At 37.0% G+C, this 20130-nt stretch overlaps 2 protein-coding genes across 11 annotated transcripts in view; one reads left to right on the top strand and one right to left on the bottom strand.

The window, feature by feature from the left end:
* CLEC9A (C-type lectin domain containing 9A) lies at positions 1 to 13189 on the top strand. Its single transcript, XM_019436384.2, has 6 exons — positions 1 to 168; positions 2094 to 2174; positions 8354 to 8500; positions 10514 to 10665; positions 11845 to 11966; positions 12628 to 13189. The coding sequence occupies exons 1-6, from the start codon at positions 78 to 80 to the stop codon at positions 12746 to 12748; spliced, it is 714 nt and encodes a 237-aa protein (XP_019291929.2). The 5' UTR covers positions 1 to 77; the 3' UTR covers positions 12749 to 13189.
* Positions 8463 to 20130, bottom strand: part of CLEC1A (C-type lectin domain family 1 member A) — a 33647-nt gene continuing 21979 nt past the window's right edge. For 4 of the 10 annotated variants that reach the window (XM_019436387.2, XM_053894599.1, XM_053894600.1 and 1 more), the window contains one exon: positions 16469 to 19694. In XM_019436387.2, coding sequence (XP_019291932.1) covers positions 19544 to 19694 — 151 coding nt within the window. In that variant the 3' untranslated portion in view covers positions 16469 to 19543. Of the gene's footprint in view, positions 8556 to 12013; positions 12205 to 13512; positions 15983 to 16468; positions 19695 to 20130 lie in introns of those variants that run through there. The other 6 variants (XR_002076547.2, XR_008419401.1, XR_008419402.1 and 3 more) reach the window with 6 other exon arrangements.

Here is a 20130-nt window from a genome sequence, read left to right as displayed (position 1 = left end):
CCTGCTCCTGCCACAAGAGGAGATATTTTGCCTCGGCTTCTCCTGGAGACTGCCTTACCTATCGAAGCATCTCAGACATGCAGGAAGAAGGGACATACAACTCACTCCAGTGGGATAATCCAACACCAAACCCTTACCAGAAACATCTGTCTTCCACCAAATGTTCAGGTAACCAGTTCTGATTATTTAGTCCAAGACTTTGCAGTTTACATTTTGTTTCCTGGCCTACGATGAGCCCAAGGTGATTTTTCTAATGAGATTACTCACGTATGCATCTGATAATGTGCATGATACGCTAACGTTAAAAATGAAGTGATATGGGAGAGTAAGTAAAGGTGCGAAACGAAAAGAGCAATGGCTACGACAAATACGTAACCTATGACAAAAAAGTAACCCTTTTCCCTCTCTCTCGCTGGAAAGACAACGAATTCCCAAATTTGGAAGATTCATGAAAGAAATCATATATTTTTTTATTAGTTTGGTTCCTGCATAAAATACCCTGAAAATCACCTGACAAATACTAGGAAATAAAGAGAAAACATGGGTTGAAAACCTGGCAAAATCTTATCAGTCTGGAGCTGTCTGCTCCAGTGATCAGTGCTGGTATTATTATTTAACATTTGTATTAGCTTCTTATTATTTTGATAATAGATTAACATGGACTGCAGGGTTTAATACAAGACAAATTTGTTATCTTACAGTTCTGAAGGTCAGAAGTCCAAAATTGGTTTCATTGGGCAAGGCATTGGCAAGGGTGCGTTCCTTTAAGGGGCTCTGGGGGAGAATACATCTCATTGTGTCTTCTAGTTTCTAGAGCGGCATTTCTTGCTTTCCTCGGCTCATGGCCTTTTCCTCCATTTTCAAAGCCAGTAGCATTATGTTTTCAAGTGTTTTTCTGCTTCCATTGTCATATAGCACCCCGACTCCCGACCTCCCACTTATAAAGTCCCAGATTAAACAGGATAAAGTCCCCATCCCAAGATCCTTCACTTAGTTTAAAGTCTCATTTACCACAAAAAATATTTACTGGTTCCAGAGAGTAGAACATGGGCAGTTGGGGCAGTGGCATTATTCAGCCTACCACATAATCCAAACAAAGATAACTTTTAATTCTTTCTGGCTAGTGTTAAGAATATAGCAAATCATACATTCTTCATTTTTCCTTCCTGAATAGATGCAAAATTACCTGGAAAAAAAAATGTCCCTCAGCCAAAATTTTATGTTTTAAAATTAAGGGATGCTTGGGTGGCTCATTTAGTTAAGTGTCTGACTCTTCATTTCAGCTCAGGTCACGATCTCCCGGTCCATGAGTTTGAGCCCCGTGCCAGGCTCTGTGCTGATGGCTCAGACCCTGGAGCCTGCTTGGGATTCTGTGTCTCCTTCTCTCTCCGCCCCTTCGCGATTCATGCTCCGTTTCTGTCTCTCTCTCTCTCTCAAAAATAAATACACATTAAAAAGAATTATTTTTTTATTAAAAAAAAATTTTTTTACATTTATTTACATTTGAGAGAGAGAGAGAGAGAGCACAAGCCAGGGAGGGGCAGAGAGAGAGAAGGAGACACAGAGTCTGAACAGGCTCCAGGCTCCGAGCTGTGAGCACAGAGCCCGACGTGGGGCTCGAACTCACAAACCGTGAGATCATGACCTGAGCCGAAGTCAGACGCTTAACCGACTGAGCCACCCAGGCGCCCCCCCGCCCCAATTTTTTTTAATAAAAGAAATATTTTTGAACCAATCTTGTTCAAGTGGCACTGGAGAGAGATGAGGATGTTTGCTTTCAAAAATGAAGGCTTACTACCCGGTTTGCTCTAAAAGATTGCTGGAAGAGAAAACTAGAAAACTAGGTAGTAAGATTGTGGCATCATATACCGTTAAGAGAAGTATGTTGTTTAACCTATTGGATTTGACATTTTTCCAAATCCAACTTGCATTTCCAAAAGTTCAGAGTGCTTTTTTCCTGTTACCACAGTCCCCAGGGCTTCAGGGATTCTCTAGTAGGAATGCAAATTCTTTCTTTCACTCGGTCTGCTCTTAGCCCATGTCTTTCGTCTACTTTCTCTAACCCAGTATCATTGGCCCTATTCCTTGCTCAGGAACATGGTGTCTTCTGGTGGTGATTTCATGTATTTTCTGCGTGGGCTCAGTAACAACCTCTGTTTTCCTGGGCATCAAGTGTAAGTACAAAAGGGTATCTTCTAAATAATCTCTCTGTATACATACTACATATACTTTACATATAATTATACATTATAAAAATACATATGTACATATATGCTGCATGTAGCTTTATAGACAATTCTATACATCATTATAAATAAATATCATAGTTTATAAATAGATAAACCAATCAATGAGAAACCTGTAAATGCATATAAGTGATGTAAAATAATGGCTTACTAATTTAAGTTATGGGGCATTTATGTAACTCTCTAACCACTGGGATGCTACTGATAACTTTTAATGCTCATCTGCACGAGTTAATTGTTTAACTCAATTCTAATGCCATAGTCTCTTTGGGGAAAATAATGCAAATAATGACTTATATTATGATTCAATTTGTGACTTTTATTAGTATGCCAAAGGATGCAATTTGAAAGATTTCAGTATAATGCTCTTTCTTTTCTAAATATGCATGTATTCTAAATTTAACTTTATGCAGATTATGTTAGTAAGAGCTTTTCACTTTACATGAGGCAAAGTACAAGATAGTAAGCTTAATGCAATCTGAACACTTTATTTGGGCCATAATTAATCACATTTCTTTAGTCCAAATTTTAAGACATGTTTTCGTATCTGGCTAGTGAAATTTTTATAAAATATAATAATTACAGAGCTGCAGATTACAAAAAACAAACAAAAAAACAACCAACAACTTGGATTATCACTCATGCTAGCACTAGGAAGTATATATAGAAGGACAGAGATAAAGTTTATTGTCCAGATAATTCCTCCTTTTCATATGCTCTGGAAAAACATTTCTCTATCTAGCAGACTATAGCTGGTGAGAATTATGAGTTCTAGAATGAAGAAGAGACAGGTTCAGATTTGCTTCCACAAAGTACAAGAAACTTGATCTTGTTCATGTTAGCCATGAACTTATTTTCCTGATTGTTCTTAGAAAATTGTTTTAAGAATTACTAGAAGTTCAATAAGTAATTGTTGCCTTGTCTATCACCTCAAAAGAAATTTCACAACAAATGTTAGCACTGCGAAAGCGTTCCTTATCTCACCGTCTACTCTCTCTGGGTATCATATAAAAACGTTATTTAAATCAAACGCAAGTCTATTTTTTTTAGGAAATTCACACTTAAATGTATATTTCTCAAACAGACACACTGGAAATAGATTGAGGAGTTGAGAGAGAACTAACAGATAAGTAAATTAACCTCTAATATTTCAGTTTCTTCTGTAAAACCTGGGCACTTTGAATGGAATATTGTCTAGCTCCATTCTGACGACAGTACAAGCATTCATGCACAGAGTGACACTGGAAGGATACAAAAGTAACTAAAAATGGGGTCAGGAAAGTAAGATAGACGGTGACATCATCAGTGATTGCTGCTTGTTGTTTTTTTAATGCCGTAATCCCATGGATGTAGTCTGTATGAAACAATTTTTTTTTTAACTCCCAAAACAAAAAATATGGGAAGAAAATACTTCCATGAGGATAAAGGAAAGCTAGCTAGAAAATAAAGTATTTAAAACTTTCAGTAATTTCTGGAAAATGCTTACAACTACAAGTTTTGGCTTTTTTTTGCATTAATAGCTACAAATACCTACTTTTAAAACTTATAAATATCACTATACAAATGTAAAATATTTTTACTAGTGGCTTTTCTTCACGTATAGTGGCTTTTATTTTTTTGCTACCAATATTGCCATTGGCCAAGATCATCTTTTACACTCTCAAAACATTCTTAGGGCTTTTATTAAGTAAAAGCCAGTTACAGAAACAAGAGTTGTGCTAAACAAGAAGTGGTTTGTTTCCTTCAGACTTTCTTAACTTATTGCTGTCCTTCCAGTTATAATCTATAACTTTTATAGCCAGTATATTTTGAGTTGTAAAAATCATGTTTAATGTCTAATAATTATCTCATCTTAATCATGTTCCACTTAATAAAGAATGTTAAATATTCTCTCCATGAAAATTTTCACTGTAAGAAAAAGGCCAATATTAATATTTAAATTATTATATAATATATAATTTAATATACATATTAGAAACAGGGACATGTTTCTGACAAAGAGTAATGAATGAAATCTATATCCTGTTTAAATATGAAGGTAATGCATGGGTTAATTACAAATTTTTTTGTATACCATTAAAAATGCATCCATATATATCTGACAGTAAAATGAGTGGTAAAATTAATCATGTACGTTAATATAAAAGGATACACTGTAGTAATTTAAAGAGGTCTTCTAGAACTGTTGCTATTAACATGGAGATATGGTTACACAATAGTTCCCATGAAATAAGCAGCTTTAAAAGTCACTTATGGAAAAATACAGTTTTATAAAAATTATATGTAAAATAGATGGGGTTTTACATGCATATGTGGAAAAAAGTTTTAGTAGATATAAACTAAATGCTAACAACTGCTATTTGAATGGCGGGTTTAAATGTAAGGAGAAGCAGTTTCTTGCTTTCTTCCTACTATTTTGTATTTTCTATTTTTTTCTACCAAATGATTTATGCTAATTTCTATTTTGAAAGCTCTGTAGTGCAAAATATTTTCTAAAACATCAAATTTTTTCATTTGTTTTTACTCTTCTTTTTCATTTTCTTAATTCATCCATTAAGTATATCATACAACATGGTATAATTACAAGATACTTTTATTTGGGGGGCTTTAAAAACATTTGTCTTATATTCCCCCAAATAAATATAGTGTTTAATCTTTATTCCTCACTTGTCGCAAATTGATTACAAGCCCAACACTGTATTTTGCTTCCCATTTGGGGGGGAACAAAAGAGAAGTCTCATTTCCCTTTCTCCAGTTTTATTACAGTTTTATACAGTACAACCTTTTCAGATGGTAATAAACAGCAGCAATAACCTCAAGAATATGGTTAATCTAGAAAGAGTTCATCGAAATTTAAACTTCTGGAATAATACTTCAAATTCCTAAAAAAATATTATTTTCAATCTCTAAACGTGCCAGATTATTGATAGAATAAAATAAGTAACATCACTGTCCTACTCCCCACTCTGGTTATATCTCGCCTTTTGCTAAGAAGGAACATAATCCAAGCCACTAGCAGCCTAGGTTACTTGAACCACCAATGGACAAGGCATAAACCATCCATTGCATATCTCCCTAGCTCTTGAGCAAAATATAGAAAAGAGGGTAAGAGTCCTAGACCATATTGAGAAAGATTAGCATATGTGTAATAATAGACCCCAAAGTAGAAGAGATAGTTCAATAAAAGTGGTATTATTTTAAGACCTACTGGATGAATGTTTTCCCAAACTGATCAGAAACATTAAGCCGCGGGTTTCAAGACATTCTATAAAAACCAAACGGCACAAAGAAAAGCAATATCCATGTGAAGAAAACTATTTAATAGACTAGGAATAGATGGCTACTTTATAATATGATTTTAAAAAAGAATTGACCTAAAAAGCCAGTCAGACTTAGAAGGAAAGAACGGCAACAAAAAATAATATAAAAGTAATGTGAAAATGGGAGAAAGGCAGGCTCTGCCGAATATTGAAACAAAATTATAAATATAAAATAATGAAGGCTGTGTGGTTCATTCCGCCGAGAAGCAGGCAGATTGAATGTAACTAAAATAATAGAAATATATTATTCCTATTATTCTATCCTTTCAGCTACAGATGGCAAGTAAAAGAGGATGGGGAGGACAGGCACGTGGGAGGCTCAATAGGTTAAGCATCTGACTTCGGCTAAGATCATTATTTCATGGTTTGTGAGTTCGGGGACCCACAAGGAACTCCGTACTGATGGTGCAGAGCCTGCTTGGGATCCTCTCTTTCTCTCTCTCTCTTAGTCCCTCCCCTACTTATGCATGCAGCACTCTCTCTCTCTCTCAAAATAAATAAACTTAAAAAAAAAAAAACAAGACAATGGGGAGGGGTTTCATTCAGTAAAGGATATGAGACCACACACAATGTAGCCATCTGGGGGTGAAACGCTGAAGTCATACCTTACAAATTCCAACAAAATAAATTCCAGCTACCAAATATGGAAAAATGAACTATACTTATAAAAGTATAATCTCAAGTGTAAATTTTTTACTAAAAATGACTCAAGAAACAAAACAGATGAACATAGGGGAATAGAAGGAAACAATAAGGTAAAAACAGAGAGGGAGACAAACCACAAGGGACCCTCAAATACAGGGGACAAACTGGGTGTTGGGTGGGGGGATGGGCTAAATGGGTGATGGGCATTAAGGAGGGCACTTGTTGGGATAGGCACTGACTACCAAAGGTAGATGATGAATCGCCAGATTCAACTCCTGACACCGTTGTTACCGTATATGTTAACTACCTTGGATTTAAACAAAATCAAAAATTTTAAAAAGCATCTGACATACGTGGGGCAAACTACCAAACGCAAAGTCAAAAGACACACTGGGACAGTGTAACTGCAGCTCGTATCAGGGAAAAGCTCAGTTTACCAAAGTACAAGTGCACTAGCAGAACCCGTTAAACGAGATTGATTTGCCGAAGAAGAGTCACACGGCCCAAAATGCCAGGGCTGACAAATGTACGGTTTACCATAAGAAAAGGGTACAATTTAACGACCACATTAAAGTAAGGATATGTATTACAATGAAGGATCCGGACAGGCCAGGTACGAACAGGTGTCTTGTCCTCCCTCTGTGACTATCCTTTCGGAACACAGTTCTTCTCTTCAGTCAGGAACCACCAATGTATACACAGAATACTTTGGTACCAGGGCACCTCAAATAGAGTCTTGCTTGGGAATTTTTATATTTTGCTGACCGCATAGGCATACTTCTGTAAGGTAACCAGCTTCAACAGCAGACCCTGCTCAGGACCTCCTTGTAACCAGGGGCAAATCATCGGTCATATGGCATCAGTAAAGAATGCCGACAAGCTAGTATAATCTGGCCCCAACATCCTCAGACTGATGATTGCAAAGTGACACTATTAATCAGTATGTCTCATACCTCGTCCAGAGGTCGGTACCAGGCAGAAACTTTACAGACACTGTCAGGCTGATCCCAGGCCTGTTTGAATGAATTCTCAGCACAATAAGCACCTCATATAAAACAGTCAAGGAAAGAGTAGAAACTCAATGAGAAAAATTATAGTTAATTATGTATGTAATTATATATTATATATTATATATAATTATACACTTCATAGAAAAGGAAATACAAATGACATTTATATGTACGAGAAAAAGTTTCGACACCAAAGTAAAAAGGGAAATGCAAAGTCAAATGATATTGAGATACCATGTGCAACAGCATATATGGAGGGTAATTTGGAGATATGTAATACAACTTAAATGTACATAAACTTTGACCAAGCAACTTATCTTAAAAATAGGCTTGCATATGTGTGAAATTATGTATGACTAAGGTTCTTTATTACAGTATTTATTTCTGGAATGCCAAAAGATTACAAACAGTCTAAAAGTCAATAGAAAATGTCTAACATAAATCATGATATATCCAGACAATGGAATTCGATGAGAAAGCTATTTATATACTGATATGGAATTATGTCCAAAATATACTTTATGATTACCTTTCCTTAAAGTTTACTTATTTATTTTGAGACAGAGACAGCATGATTGAAGGAGTGGCAGAGAGAGAGAGAGAGAGAGAGAATCCCAAGCAGGCTCCTTACTGCCAACACAGAGCCCGATGCGAGGCTCAGTCTCATGAACCAGGAGATCATGACCTGAGCTGAAACCAATAGTCAGAGACTCAACTGACTGAGCCACCCAGGTGCCCCCCAAATATATTTTAAGTGGTAAAATAAAAGGTGAAAAACCATATAAACAGATTGCTACCGTCCATACAAAGGGAAGAGAGGGCATTTTATATGCATTTGCTTGTAAAATTCAAGCAAATATATGTGGAAGAGTGAAAAAGAAATTGGTAAAGCTGACTGCTCTTGGGGAGTGAAGTCAGGTGCATGAGGAGACTGGGTGATAAAGTGGCTTTTTGCTCTGTCTCCTTTGAAGTTTTTGATTCTTGAACAGTGTAAATTGTAAACAAAAACTTAATGCGAATTAAAGGCCCAAAGATCATCAGTAACTTGCAGCTGTACTTAGTCTGTATGGAAAAACTAGTTTGCAATAATTTGTTAGCATTTTTTATTAAGAATGATTGTTATTGTTTGAAGTGTTCCAGGTGTCCACTATTGCAATGAAGCAGCAAGAAAAACTCATCCATCAGGAGAGAACAATGTGGAATTTCACACGATGGCAGAAAAACCATAACCTTCAGATGAAATACTGTCAAACCTTGATGCAAAACTCCTTCATTTCAGGTAATTGATATCAAATCAGTTTCCACTGTGCAGATACAAATGCAGGCACCAATCCCTTAAAAGAAAAAGTGACATACATTTTACTCTCAGCAGAACTACAGTCAGAGCTTTAAATTAGGAGGGACATAATTTTGATCCACACTTCAGTTCAATCTTATTTATATATTTCCATAGAATGTGGAAAATACTGAGGTCCCATGAAATGCAGATTTAAAAAGCATATAGTCAAATTTCAAAGGGAAATGTGTAGGATTAGATCAGATTTTTTTTTAAGCAGCATTTGATGTTTTACCCAATCACTCCAATTTGTAAGTGCATCTTTAATTATAGTTCTAAATTCTCCAATATATTTAGTTGAGACATTGCTTTAGATTCAAATTTAGATATCCCTTTGGGCAGAAAAATCATTTTAGAAATCAGAGTATTTATCACAAAAATTATAACAATGCAGGGTTCAACTCTTTTTAAATATTCTATGAAGTTATTTCAGTTTTATCTTTTACATCTCTTACAAGCATTTCTTTTCAAATAGGCTCCACACCTAACATGCGGCTTGAACTCACAACCCTGAAATCAAGAGTCACACTCTACCGACTGAGCCAACCAAGCCGCTCCCCTCTTAAAAGCATTTAAACCTAAAACAGTCTATTTCTATTTGTTTTGTAGTTTGTCAAATATTCTATGGTTACTTAATTGGCATTAATTATCCTTGGAGTGAATACCATTTAAAGAATCACCAATGAGAGAGATCAAAAACCTACTATAGCTCCTTCTGACTAAAATGTAGTCAAATAAATGTTTACAGAATCACTGTGTGCCCCACAGTGTTTTTAAATACATCAAGCTTTTGCAAGCATGAGTCGGGCCCACATCTGAGCCACCAACCTTGAGACAATGACAATATCCATTTTGGAGACCTACAAATCTAACATGTCCTCCAGACTTTCAGCTGCTATTGTCAATGCCACTCAGGCTATAACTTTAACAATAGACAAGACACTGATCAGCATAGATTCTAAATGAAGGATAATGAAAAGCTTTAAAAAACTCAACATTGGATCCATGGAAACTGATAATGAACTATTTGTGACCCTCAGTAGAAGTCCTCTGTCTAGAAACTAGAGTTCTGGAAATGCCAGTGTCTTTCCCTCTATAAAACTGTGCAAGAAACAGTCAAATTCTTGCTTTTCGGTTCCCCTTTTATACTCTTGAGCACACTTTTTTTGTGAATACATTCTTTAAGACAGGGTTCATAAAACCGATTAAACAATATGGCTTACTTGTTAGTTATATCCAAGTTCTGAAATAAGCTTATTGGTCACTTATGTTTTTCTTCAATTTTCCTCACTCACGTTTTTCTAAAATCATTCCTCAAAGTAGAATGAACTGTTTGTTCTCTCCCTTACCTACGAAACACGTTCATGTTTAACTCTCAGAATTTAAACATCAACTTGAAACTTATTACTCAGCTTGCCTAATGGTCCAGTATATTTCCAATTAGATTGGACCAGTGAGGTTAACAGACATGAAACAATAAGCAAACAAATGAAGACATAAATGATGTCAACCTAAAGAAGGGAAATATTTATAAAAATAGAATAATCAGCTCACTTATTATAGAAGAGGAACAATTTGGGGAAAGACATTCCAAAGCTGATTTTAAGTTTAAGAGAGAGAGAGAGAGAGAGAGAGAGAATCCCAAGCAGGCTCAGCACTGTCAGCTTGAAGCTTGACGTGGGGCTCAAACCCACGACCTGAGCCGAAACCAAGAGTTGGTCGCTTAACCAGCTGAGCCACCCAGGCCCCCCAAAGTTAATTTTATCTTAAACTAGTTCTTACAGACCTATTGTAGTTGGAAATAATTATATAAATCTCACTACGGTAAGTACTGCCTCATACGAACCATTTGGTTAAAAGTGCAGTTTCATTGGGGGTGAGACAAGGGGTTCCTTTGGGGAGATGTGTTACTGATATTTTTCTGATAAATTTAACAAAGTATGTTTATATTCAAAGCCCATAACTGCAGCCCTTGTCCAAACAACTGGATTCAGAATGGTGGAAGTTGTTACCATGTCTTTGAAAACTGGAAAATCTGGCACACCAGTAAAGAGGACTGTTTGAAGGAGGGCTCTAATCTTCTACAAATAGACAGTAAAGAGGAAATGGTAAACGCTATCTCGTGGTTTCCTATCATTCTGAAAATACCCTGATACGTTAAAAGAAAGGACTGATTCTAATAAGACAGGATTCCTTAATATTCTACAAAAGTAGTATATTTGTTGTACGTAATAAAGGTCTCAAAGAGACGAAGTGGGAATTGCCAAAGTTTGTTTTCCCTTTAATTAGACAAACAAAACAAAAGCAGGAAGCTATCCAGAAATCAACGAGAATATGTTAGCTGTATGTCCTTTGTTAATCAAAAAGGCGAGGCGGTAAAGGAAATACTATTTTATGACTTGTTGATCCACTCCAAGATGTACGTTTATTACAGTTGTGTATGGTTCAGAGTCATCATTTTCAATGCTGTAGGGAAGTATAACAACCAATCACAACTCTGTAATTACCAAGGAAAAGCGGAAGTATAAAAAGGGAAGTGACGTCATGAAATGGAGAGGTCTATGAAAATAAGCATTTGCTAAATGAAATGTTTAGTCTGGTTTATTACCATCTTAAAACAAGTAGTGTTTCCCTGAAGTCATTTTACATATGTATGGAAATATGTATGAAGTAGAATACAGAGTTAACACATTTCTGACCTTATTAAAAATGTATGCTTGCTATATTCAACGATTAGCTAACGTTCAATTTTCCAAGAATAATGAGAGAACAATTTAACAATATGTTAAGGACACGCAGTAAACCAAGACAACTTGAACTCACTACAATTATAGGCTTCCACTATTTTTTCTGTGCAAATTTGGTGACAAAAGCTAGTCATGTTTTTTCTAACAGAATACCCCTACAGTTAAGTTGCCTCTGGAATCTTCTAAATTATTTCTCGTATTGAAGTATACTGGGAAAGAATGATCTATGTCAGGTCTATGATGTCAAGGATAGTTCTACTTTTCCTGATTAGTATCACACCTTGTTTTGACATGTATTAACTGCCAAACTCGGAATCTGTTAAGATTATTTTATTACCAGATGCTTATTTTCCTTATAGTCCTTAAGACCCCATCTATCGTACAATAAAAACAAATCTACGAAATGTATCCCTTCTTTTAAAACCATCTCTGTCTTATTCTTTCTCAATTTCCATCTAGGCAAAATGTCACACTTTATATTCCATCATAGTTTGTTGCTGTTTTCCCCCTAGCTCACTGTTGAGGTCTTGTTTCTTCTAGGACTTTATCACTGGCCGCCTGAGGAAGATCAAAAGTGGCTATGATTACTGGGTGGGACTGTCTCAGGACGGTCTCAGCAGATCGTGGCTTTGGCAAGATGGCTCCGCTCCTCCCCCTGACCTGTAAGTGTCTGAGGGAATTGTTACAAGAAAAATTAGAAACCTGAGGGAATTCAGACGTTCCTTTTATTTTATACCTCAGAGTTTTTCCAGAAGACAGAACCAGCAATGATAGCTTCACAGGCTTTTTATTGGAACCAAAGCTGAGGTCATTGAAGGGTAGCTTCATGGCTTCCAAGTTTTCCTCCTTCTCAGTCCTGCTGCCATCACCCGTAGCACATTCACATCAAAATTGGAGACACTGCATGAACAACATTTATCAGTATCATGACATTTCCTGTGGATTGTTTAATGGCTAGAGTACTAAGGGAAAGACATTATGGTGATTATTAAGCGATTTCCATATTAAGGTTTTTAGATAGAACTAGGGAGATTGGTGAACAGGATTAGGTGCCTTAGTATTTTGAGAGTTAAGAGTCGGGAGAGAAATCTTAAGCTAGAGCCAACTTTTCTGTCTCTATTTCTTTTAATGTGAGGCTTTTTGCTATTGTAGTAGCATATTTTTATTGAGGGAAAACAGCTCTGTTACTGAAGAAAGAGGGTGCCATAGGAGGATACCATATTAAAACAAAACAAAGAGCTACCCACCTCACGTTAGGTACCCACAAGACCATCACAGTCAGCCCCATGCCTAAAGTCAGATTCACTGACTTTGCCTCCCCAGGTCACCAGTAAAGACATTCCAATCAACTAACCAGCTTTGCGGATATCTCAAGGACAAGTCCCTGTCTTCCGCTAACTGCAGCATTTGGAAATATTTTATCTGTGAGAAGTATGCATTATGATCCTCTACCTGAACAAAATTGCACTTGAAGAGATCTATTGCAAGAGTGTGCTGATCAGGCCATTGGAAAACCTGCCACAAAATTCCAAAGGGCAAGTGAAGTATGCCTATGTGTGGACTATGAAACTACCTACCTGGGAGGTAGGTATCAAAACCTATCTCTGCATTTACACTTGGCAATTTCCTTCAATGCTTTCCAGACCTTCATTTGATATAGTGTAAATTGCCAAGAATAAAAGTGACTTCGAGCTACTGAGGACAAAATCCCGAAACGCTGAGAACAAACTGAAGAAAAAACATGTTCTTGTGCTTTTGTTTCCCCCTAATCTAGAGTGACTATAAACTCCACACAAAAATCTATAAGCCCCTGGGGGGATGATGCGTTTCTAGCTGGCTGATTTTTTTTATATATAAATAAATAAATGTAAGCTTTTAAAATCTCTGCCTGCCAGATCTTTCTTTGCATGTTTTCTAGGCTTCCAGGCATTCCACTATTGAATCTGCAGGAGAGTAGGACAGAGATATGGATTTTCATATTAGAAAGAAGACTGACAGCTATCTGCTGCCTGTAAGACAATACCCTTTTAGGATTGCAGAATTCTACTGGACGCTTGCATTACAAGCATTTTATATAAGTAGAAGGAGTAGTTAGGCCGTCAGTACCAGTGCATCTCCAGTAAAGGACAGCTGTGAACTTCCTTCTTTCCTCTCTCTGACTGTCTCTAGTACTCACAAATCAAAGGACTCAGGCTGGGACTCTCAAGGTTAACACTCCAGCATTTTTTTTTTATTTTTAAAATTTCAATTCCGGTATAGTTAACATACACTGTAGTATTAATTTCCGGGGTACAATGTCATGATTCACCAATTCCATACGTCACCCTGTGTTCATCATGATAAGTGCATTCCTTAATCCGCATCATCTATTTAACACCCACCCCCCCACTTCCCCTCTGGTAACCATCAGTCTCCTGTCAGTAGTTAAGAGTCTGTTTCTTGGCTTGTCTCTTTTTTTCCCCCTTTGCTCACTTGCTTTGTTTCTTAAATTCCATATATAAGTGAAATTATATAGTATTTGTCTTGCTCTGACTTTCTTATTTCACTTAGCATTATACTCTCTAGCTCCATCCATGTCATTGCAAATGACAAGATTTCATTCCTTTTAATGGCTGAATAATATTCCATTATGTGTGTGTGTGCGTGCGTGTGTATGTGTACCACATCTTTATCCATTCATTAATCAATGGACACTTGGGCTGCTTCCATATCTTGTCTATTATAAATAATGCTGCTATAAGCATAGGGGTGCATGTATCCCTTTGAATTAGTGTTTTGTATTTTGGGGGTAAATACCTAGTAGCATGATTACTGGATCATAGGCTAGTTCTATTTTTAACTTTTTGAGGAACCTCCATACTGTTTTCCAAAGTGGCTGCACCAGTGTGCATTCCCACCAACAGTGCAAGAAGGTTCCTTTTGTTCCATATCCTTGCCAATATTTATTGTTTCTTGTGCTTTTGATTTAAGCCATTCTGATAGGTGTAAGGTGACATCTCATGGCAGTTTTGATTTGCATTTCCATGATGACAAGTGATGTTGAGCATCTTTTCATGTCTGCTGGCCATCTGGATGTCTTTTTTGGAGAAGTAACATTCCACTGTAACTGCATCTCTCTGTGCCTCAATTTCTTCATTGTAAAATAGTAATAGGACTTATTTCAAAATATTATTTGAGAATTAAATTATTAATGTATGTTAATTGCTGAAACTATTGCCTTTCCTAGAGTTTGACACTATATCAGTGCTCATTATTATTATCTGGAGTAAATTACTAGTCATCTGTAGGCATCAACTTTATTAATGTAGTCCAGATAAACATGACCCTTTTTCTTGCTCAGGTTACAGGAATATTGAGAAGCTAAAGTATTTTCACAAGGACTAGCTGAGCTACATTAGATTCTCATCTCTCTTTACAATAAAGATACCGCTTAAATAAAGTGAAACAAAATAAATCCACTGAGGCTAGTGGAAATAACTTCAATGAACCTAGAAGTCTATTGTAAAAGGTGACCTTTGAAGGATAAGGTCCTTTAAGGATGGGAAGAGCATGTTTTCATGTTTTGTTTTGTTTTGACTTTTTTAATGTTTATTTATTTTTTTGGGTGGGAGGAGGGACAGAGAGAGAGGGAGACAGAAGCAAGCTCCAGGCTCTAAGCCTCTCCAGGGAGAGGGAAGCAAGCTCCAGGCTCTAAGCTGTCATCACAGAGACGACGTGGGGCTTGAACTCACAAACTGTGAGATCATATCTGAGCCGAAGTTGGACTGAGCCACGCAGGCGCCCCTATTTTGTTTTTTTAATTTACCCTTGACCTGGAGTTTAAACGGTGGGCTTTTCAATAACAGGGGTTTTTGTCTAATTTTCTGCTGAAACTGGAAAAGGAAAATAGCACAGAAAACACAGTATAAGTTGAGTCCTGTGTTTGGTTTTCACAGCTGACAGCTGGCGGTTGAATATAATAACCTGGAATAAACGAGAAACAATAACAATTTGACTGTCTCAAGATTCTTCAGAGTATTGTCATGGAACTATGTTTACAGAAAGGATAGGAAGCATTTAATAACTCTGTTAAGAAAAAGTACAATGAAGCCAAAGGCAAACATCCTTCAGCTGATGTCATTCCATCAATATGTGATGCATAATTTACAAGCCAGAATCTTATCTACAGTGCAGCTGGCATAGGACCCTACAAATTTCCTCAGTGGCAATACTGCTTTGCACATAGATATTACGGGTGGAAATTTTTTTTTCTTGCAGATTGCTTTTGGCCCAGAGTATCAAGGTCTTTTTCCAGGCACTGGTAAGGGATTGGGCCTTGGCACAGAGATAACAAGTTTTATATGTTGGTCTCACCAATACTCAATTGGATATCTTTCATCCATCTCATTGAAATCCAAGTTAGCTTTAAGAAAAAGGAGGAAAGGAAACATAAAACCCTATCCTATAAATGTAAAGAAGCTTTGTTACAAGCTATGGTTAAAGTACATTAAGCGTATAAAAAGGAAAACATTAGAATAGTAATGTTGATAGAATAATAATATTACCGGATCCTAAAAACTTATTCATACAACGAGCCTTGTAAAAAAGTTATGTACACTGTAAATAAAATAACGATGGTTTTTGCATTCTGCGAAAATGACAAGAATCCCTTTACAAAGTAGTTGATTGAGGAGGGCACCTGTTGGGATGAACACTGGGTGTTGTGTGGAAACCAGTGTGACAATAAATTTCATATTAAAAATAAATAAATAAATAAATAAATAACAAATATTAAGGCCAGACCCAAGGCAATCTACTAGAGTCTTCTACTTATTTCATAAGCGCTTATGTCTCCAATGTAAAAGCTCCCCTTACACTTCTCACTCTTCCTGCTGTTACAGGACAGGGCTCATGATCTGTTTCCTGTTGATAAGTTTTAAAAGCGGTTCAATATCCTCAGGAAAATAAATAACTCATTGTGTACCCTAGGGAACTCAGATCTACCAGGAAAGGCTATGTTCCTCATTTGACTTTTCCTGAAATTTCTTCAGAATTAACTAACCACACAAAAGCCTGGAAGAGAAAAAGTTTTCACGAGCCAAAAATTAATTCACGCGGTGCTGCTTTTTCTGATTATCCATGGAAACATGTCTTAGCAAATCACATTTCCAAGTTCACGTCATGATTATTTCCTTTTTTTTTTTTTTTTTTTTTGAGAAAAAGAGAGAAAGAGGATTCCAAGCAGGCTCCAGTCTCAGCGGGGAGCCTGATGCGGGGCTCGATCTCATTAGCCATGAGACAGTGACCTGAGCTGAAATCGAGAGTCTGATGCTTAACCAACTAAGCCACCCAAGAGCCCCTATTTCCTATTCTTAAGTATTTAAAAAATGGGGAGAAAATGTTGTGCCCTACTATATTTCTGTTCTTTCGAAATATCTGCTCATATTGTGATCAGTGTCGCAAGTTGTGTGATACAGATGATGGGACCGAGGGCAAATATGGAAAGAAATAGGGTTAAGAATAGCAAGAATGTCAAGTAAATGCTATTTTTTCCCTCTTCACTATCTAAAGTGACACTTTCCCTTAGGTTGCAGATTTGAAGGGAGAACACTTTTCAACACCCACTTTCCAGGCAGCTAGTCTCTTTAAAGCAATGGCATTTAAAGAGACACTTGTCATTCAACCCTGACCTAGACTGCAGTTATGTAGGATGCCAGGGGTCAAAACGATGTGTCCCATGTCCCTGTTTTACAACTTAGTCCACAAAATAATTTGACTTTCTCATATTAACCATGTTTTCTTCCTGTGGTCACAAAACTTAAATAACACTTAATTGCTTAACTAAAGTCCTAAACCACACTTCTTGTTATGTGCCTATTTTATTAATTGCATTCATTAAGTATCTGCACTCATCATAAAAAACATTTGGTAATCTCCACATCTTCCTAATGTAAGTGCCTCTCGATAATTTACTAAAGAATACAGATATCCAAAAAGGGTTGCTTATGCTTTTTTGTGGTCCCTTATGTAAAAAAAAAAAATAGGGGTGCCTGGATGGCTCAGTCAGTTGAGCGTCCGACTCTTGGTTTCTGCTCAGGTCATGATCTCATGGTTCATGGGATCCAGCCCTGCTGAGAGCACAAAGCCTGCTTGGGATCCTCTCCCAAGGATCCTTCCTGTCTCTCTGCATCACTCCTGCTCACAGTGTCCCTGTCAAAATAGATAAATAAACTTTAAAAGAAAACACTAAATCCTTTTTTTACGTGTTGTTAATGTCGTTTACATTTCATATTGCAATTTAGATTGTAAAACTAATTTCATATTTACCCCAGTTCAGCCAACAACAGCACCACGAGAAAATTACAAACATTTCCACTTCATACTTAATGAAATAAACTTCATGAGGTAAAGTGATTTGCCCAATAATGAATCAGTATAGGGGATCTAAAACATCTCATTTTATGGCCACAGGTGCAATTATTTTTGCACAACACAATAAATCAAGACAAAGTTTGTTCAACGCTGAAGACATTTCCTGACGAATCGACAGAAAATTGAAAAGAAAATTAACTCATAAGTAAGCAATCCACAAGTAGTGATTGCTAAGTAATGCAGTCTTATGAAAATGAATACAGAAATATTCTCTTTATCATGATTGCTAACTTAATATTTTACCATGAGATAGATGCTTACTGAAAATAAAACTAAAACACCCCAGTTTCCACTGCTGACAAATAAAGATTTATAATAGATGATCCTTTCTAGCATGAAACCCTTAGAATTGATTTTTCCATAAACCAACAGTCAGTGGTTGTGATGGTGTTATTTACCATGACTCCTGTTATGATTGTGCATATTGGCTTCCTGAGAAAGGAATGCTTACACAACAAACCAGTGATGTGTGCAAATGTCACAGTCTCTCTTCCCCTTTCCAGGACCTGATTGGATAACTCAACCTATTAAAATTTCCCTGACTTATCTTTAGCCCTGTGTTGATGACCAGCTTGCCTCAAAAGATTTCATCTCAGGAAAGTGCTAAAACCACCTTCTTGAAATCAGTGTGCCTCTCAAAGACTTATCTTCTTCCAGTGATCAAATAATCAGTACTCTTGTACAGTCTCTACAAACTCTCTGTAAGGCACAAACAACCAAAACACAGGTTGCTATCATAGTTTGAAGAACATCTCCACGCTGAAAATTTCCCCAAATCACAAATCTATTCTCAAATCACATACATTTCACATTATTTACATTTATTATTATTAAATCTTCAGTACCTGAAAGGCATAAGCATGGATCAAATGGAAGAAAATAGGAAATGATTAAAGACTCACATGATTAGATTCACATAAAGAGACTGACATTTGCTCTGGTCTTCAATCTCTCTGAAGGGAGGATTGGGGCAGTAACTGGGATACAAAACTGAGCTGAGAATATTTCTTTCTTGGAAGAAATTCCTCAGGAAAGGAGATAATTGTTGGAGTCTTAAGTCAACATGGGGAGGTATGTTCATAAGAAGTTAAGATTCTAATAAAGAGAGTTATCCCAGTGGGAAGCAAGCCCTAGACATGGCAGATGGGGGCTTTATTGAGAGAGTAGAAAGGGAAAAGTACGGACTGAAGCAAACAGAAACAGAAAGAATTAGTTCTGTATTTAAGAACGTTGTATAGAAAATGACTGCTAATTTCTCATGGTCTACTTGACCTTTGGAGTAAAGAATGTTACACACCTTTATTTCCTCTACTTCAGTAAGTTTCTCACTTCTCCAAATATTAAGGAAGACATGGAAAAAGGCAGATGATATTAGATGATGAGAAGGAAGAACGCTGGAAAGCATCTCTAGGTCAAGAAGGTAGATTACAACTTTACGAAAGTCTGCGACTGGTGGGTGGTATGCAGATAGGACTTCTTTGTGACTCATAAACATTTGCATGAACCCAAGCTCAGAAATGCTGGCAATCTTGAGCAGGAAACAGGAAAGTGTTTCTTGTACCTGTCAGAGAAACTGCCTTTCCTCCTTTTTTTCCATTTCCCAATGTCTCGAATATCCTTTGCAATGACCTTGCTTGGCTCAAACCATTTTGCTGCTTTGTTGTACAAACATGGCTCCAATAGGAGAAAAAAAGGAACTGAAACCAAATTATTACAGGTGCCCATAAAGAAATTGACTTTTGTTCTGATCTTCAATTTCCCTGAAGGGAGCTTGACATCACCTTTATGGCGGAAGAGTCAATCACCTCCACGTAATGGCTCAAAGAGGCTAATGGAGACTCTCAAGCTTCACTGCTGCAGCCTTTCTTTCACACGCACACCGCCTCAACTCTTTGCAGTCCTTTGAGAAAGCCTTCCCATTGAGGATGGTCACACAGTCCCTGCTTCTTAGGCTGGTGAAATCTATTATAATCTCCAACCTTGAAGAAAGAAAAAAAAAAAAAAGTTAATTGAATCATAGTTTACTTCTTTTTTTTTTTTTTCAACGTTTTTTTATTTATTTTTGGGACAGAGAGAGACAGAGCATGAACGGGGGAGGGGCAGAGAGAGAGGGAGACACAGAATCGGAAACAGGCTCCAGGCTCTGAGCCATCAGCCCAGAGCCTGACGCGGGGCTCGAACTCACGGACCGTGAGATCGTGACCTGGCTGAAGTCGGACGCTTAACCGACTGCGCCACCCAGGCGCCCCAAATCATAGTTTACTTCTAAAGTGAAATGTTAAATACCCAGAGAGTACATAGGGAGTATTCTTCGCTTGACAAAATTGTAGAATAGACACGCAGAATGAATTTACTGCGAAGACGGGGTCACCAAGCTCTTACTTTCAGCCCCTCAATTTCCATACTCATTCTTAG

The sequence above is a fragment of the Panthera pardus genome, unplaced genomic scaffold, assembly GCF_024362965.1.
Source record: "Panthera pardus isolate Hobbes unplaced genomic scaffold, ASM2436296v1 HiC_scaffold_6, whole genome shotgun sequence".
NCBI classification, from domain to species: Eukaryota; Metazoa; Chordata; class Mammalia; order Carnivora; family Felidae; genus Panthera; species Panthera pardus.
Note: the sequence above shows the minus strand (reverse complement) of the source record. Positions and strands in the feature narration are given on the sequence as shown.

Coding starts and splice junctions, on each gene's coding strand:
- CLEC9A (XM_019436384.2), top strand. CDS start 78: ATGCAGGAAGAAGGGACATACAACTCACTCCAGTGGGATAATCCAACA. Junction 2,175..8,353: donor TGTTTTCCTGGGCATCAAGT/GTAAGTACAAAA, acceptor TATTGTTTGAAG/TGTTCCAGGTGTCCACTATT. Junction 11,967..12,627: donor TCCGCTCCTCCCCCTGACCT/GTAAGTGTCTGA, acceptor TTGCCTCCCCAG/GTCACCAGTAAAGACATTCC.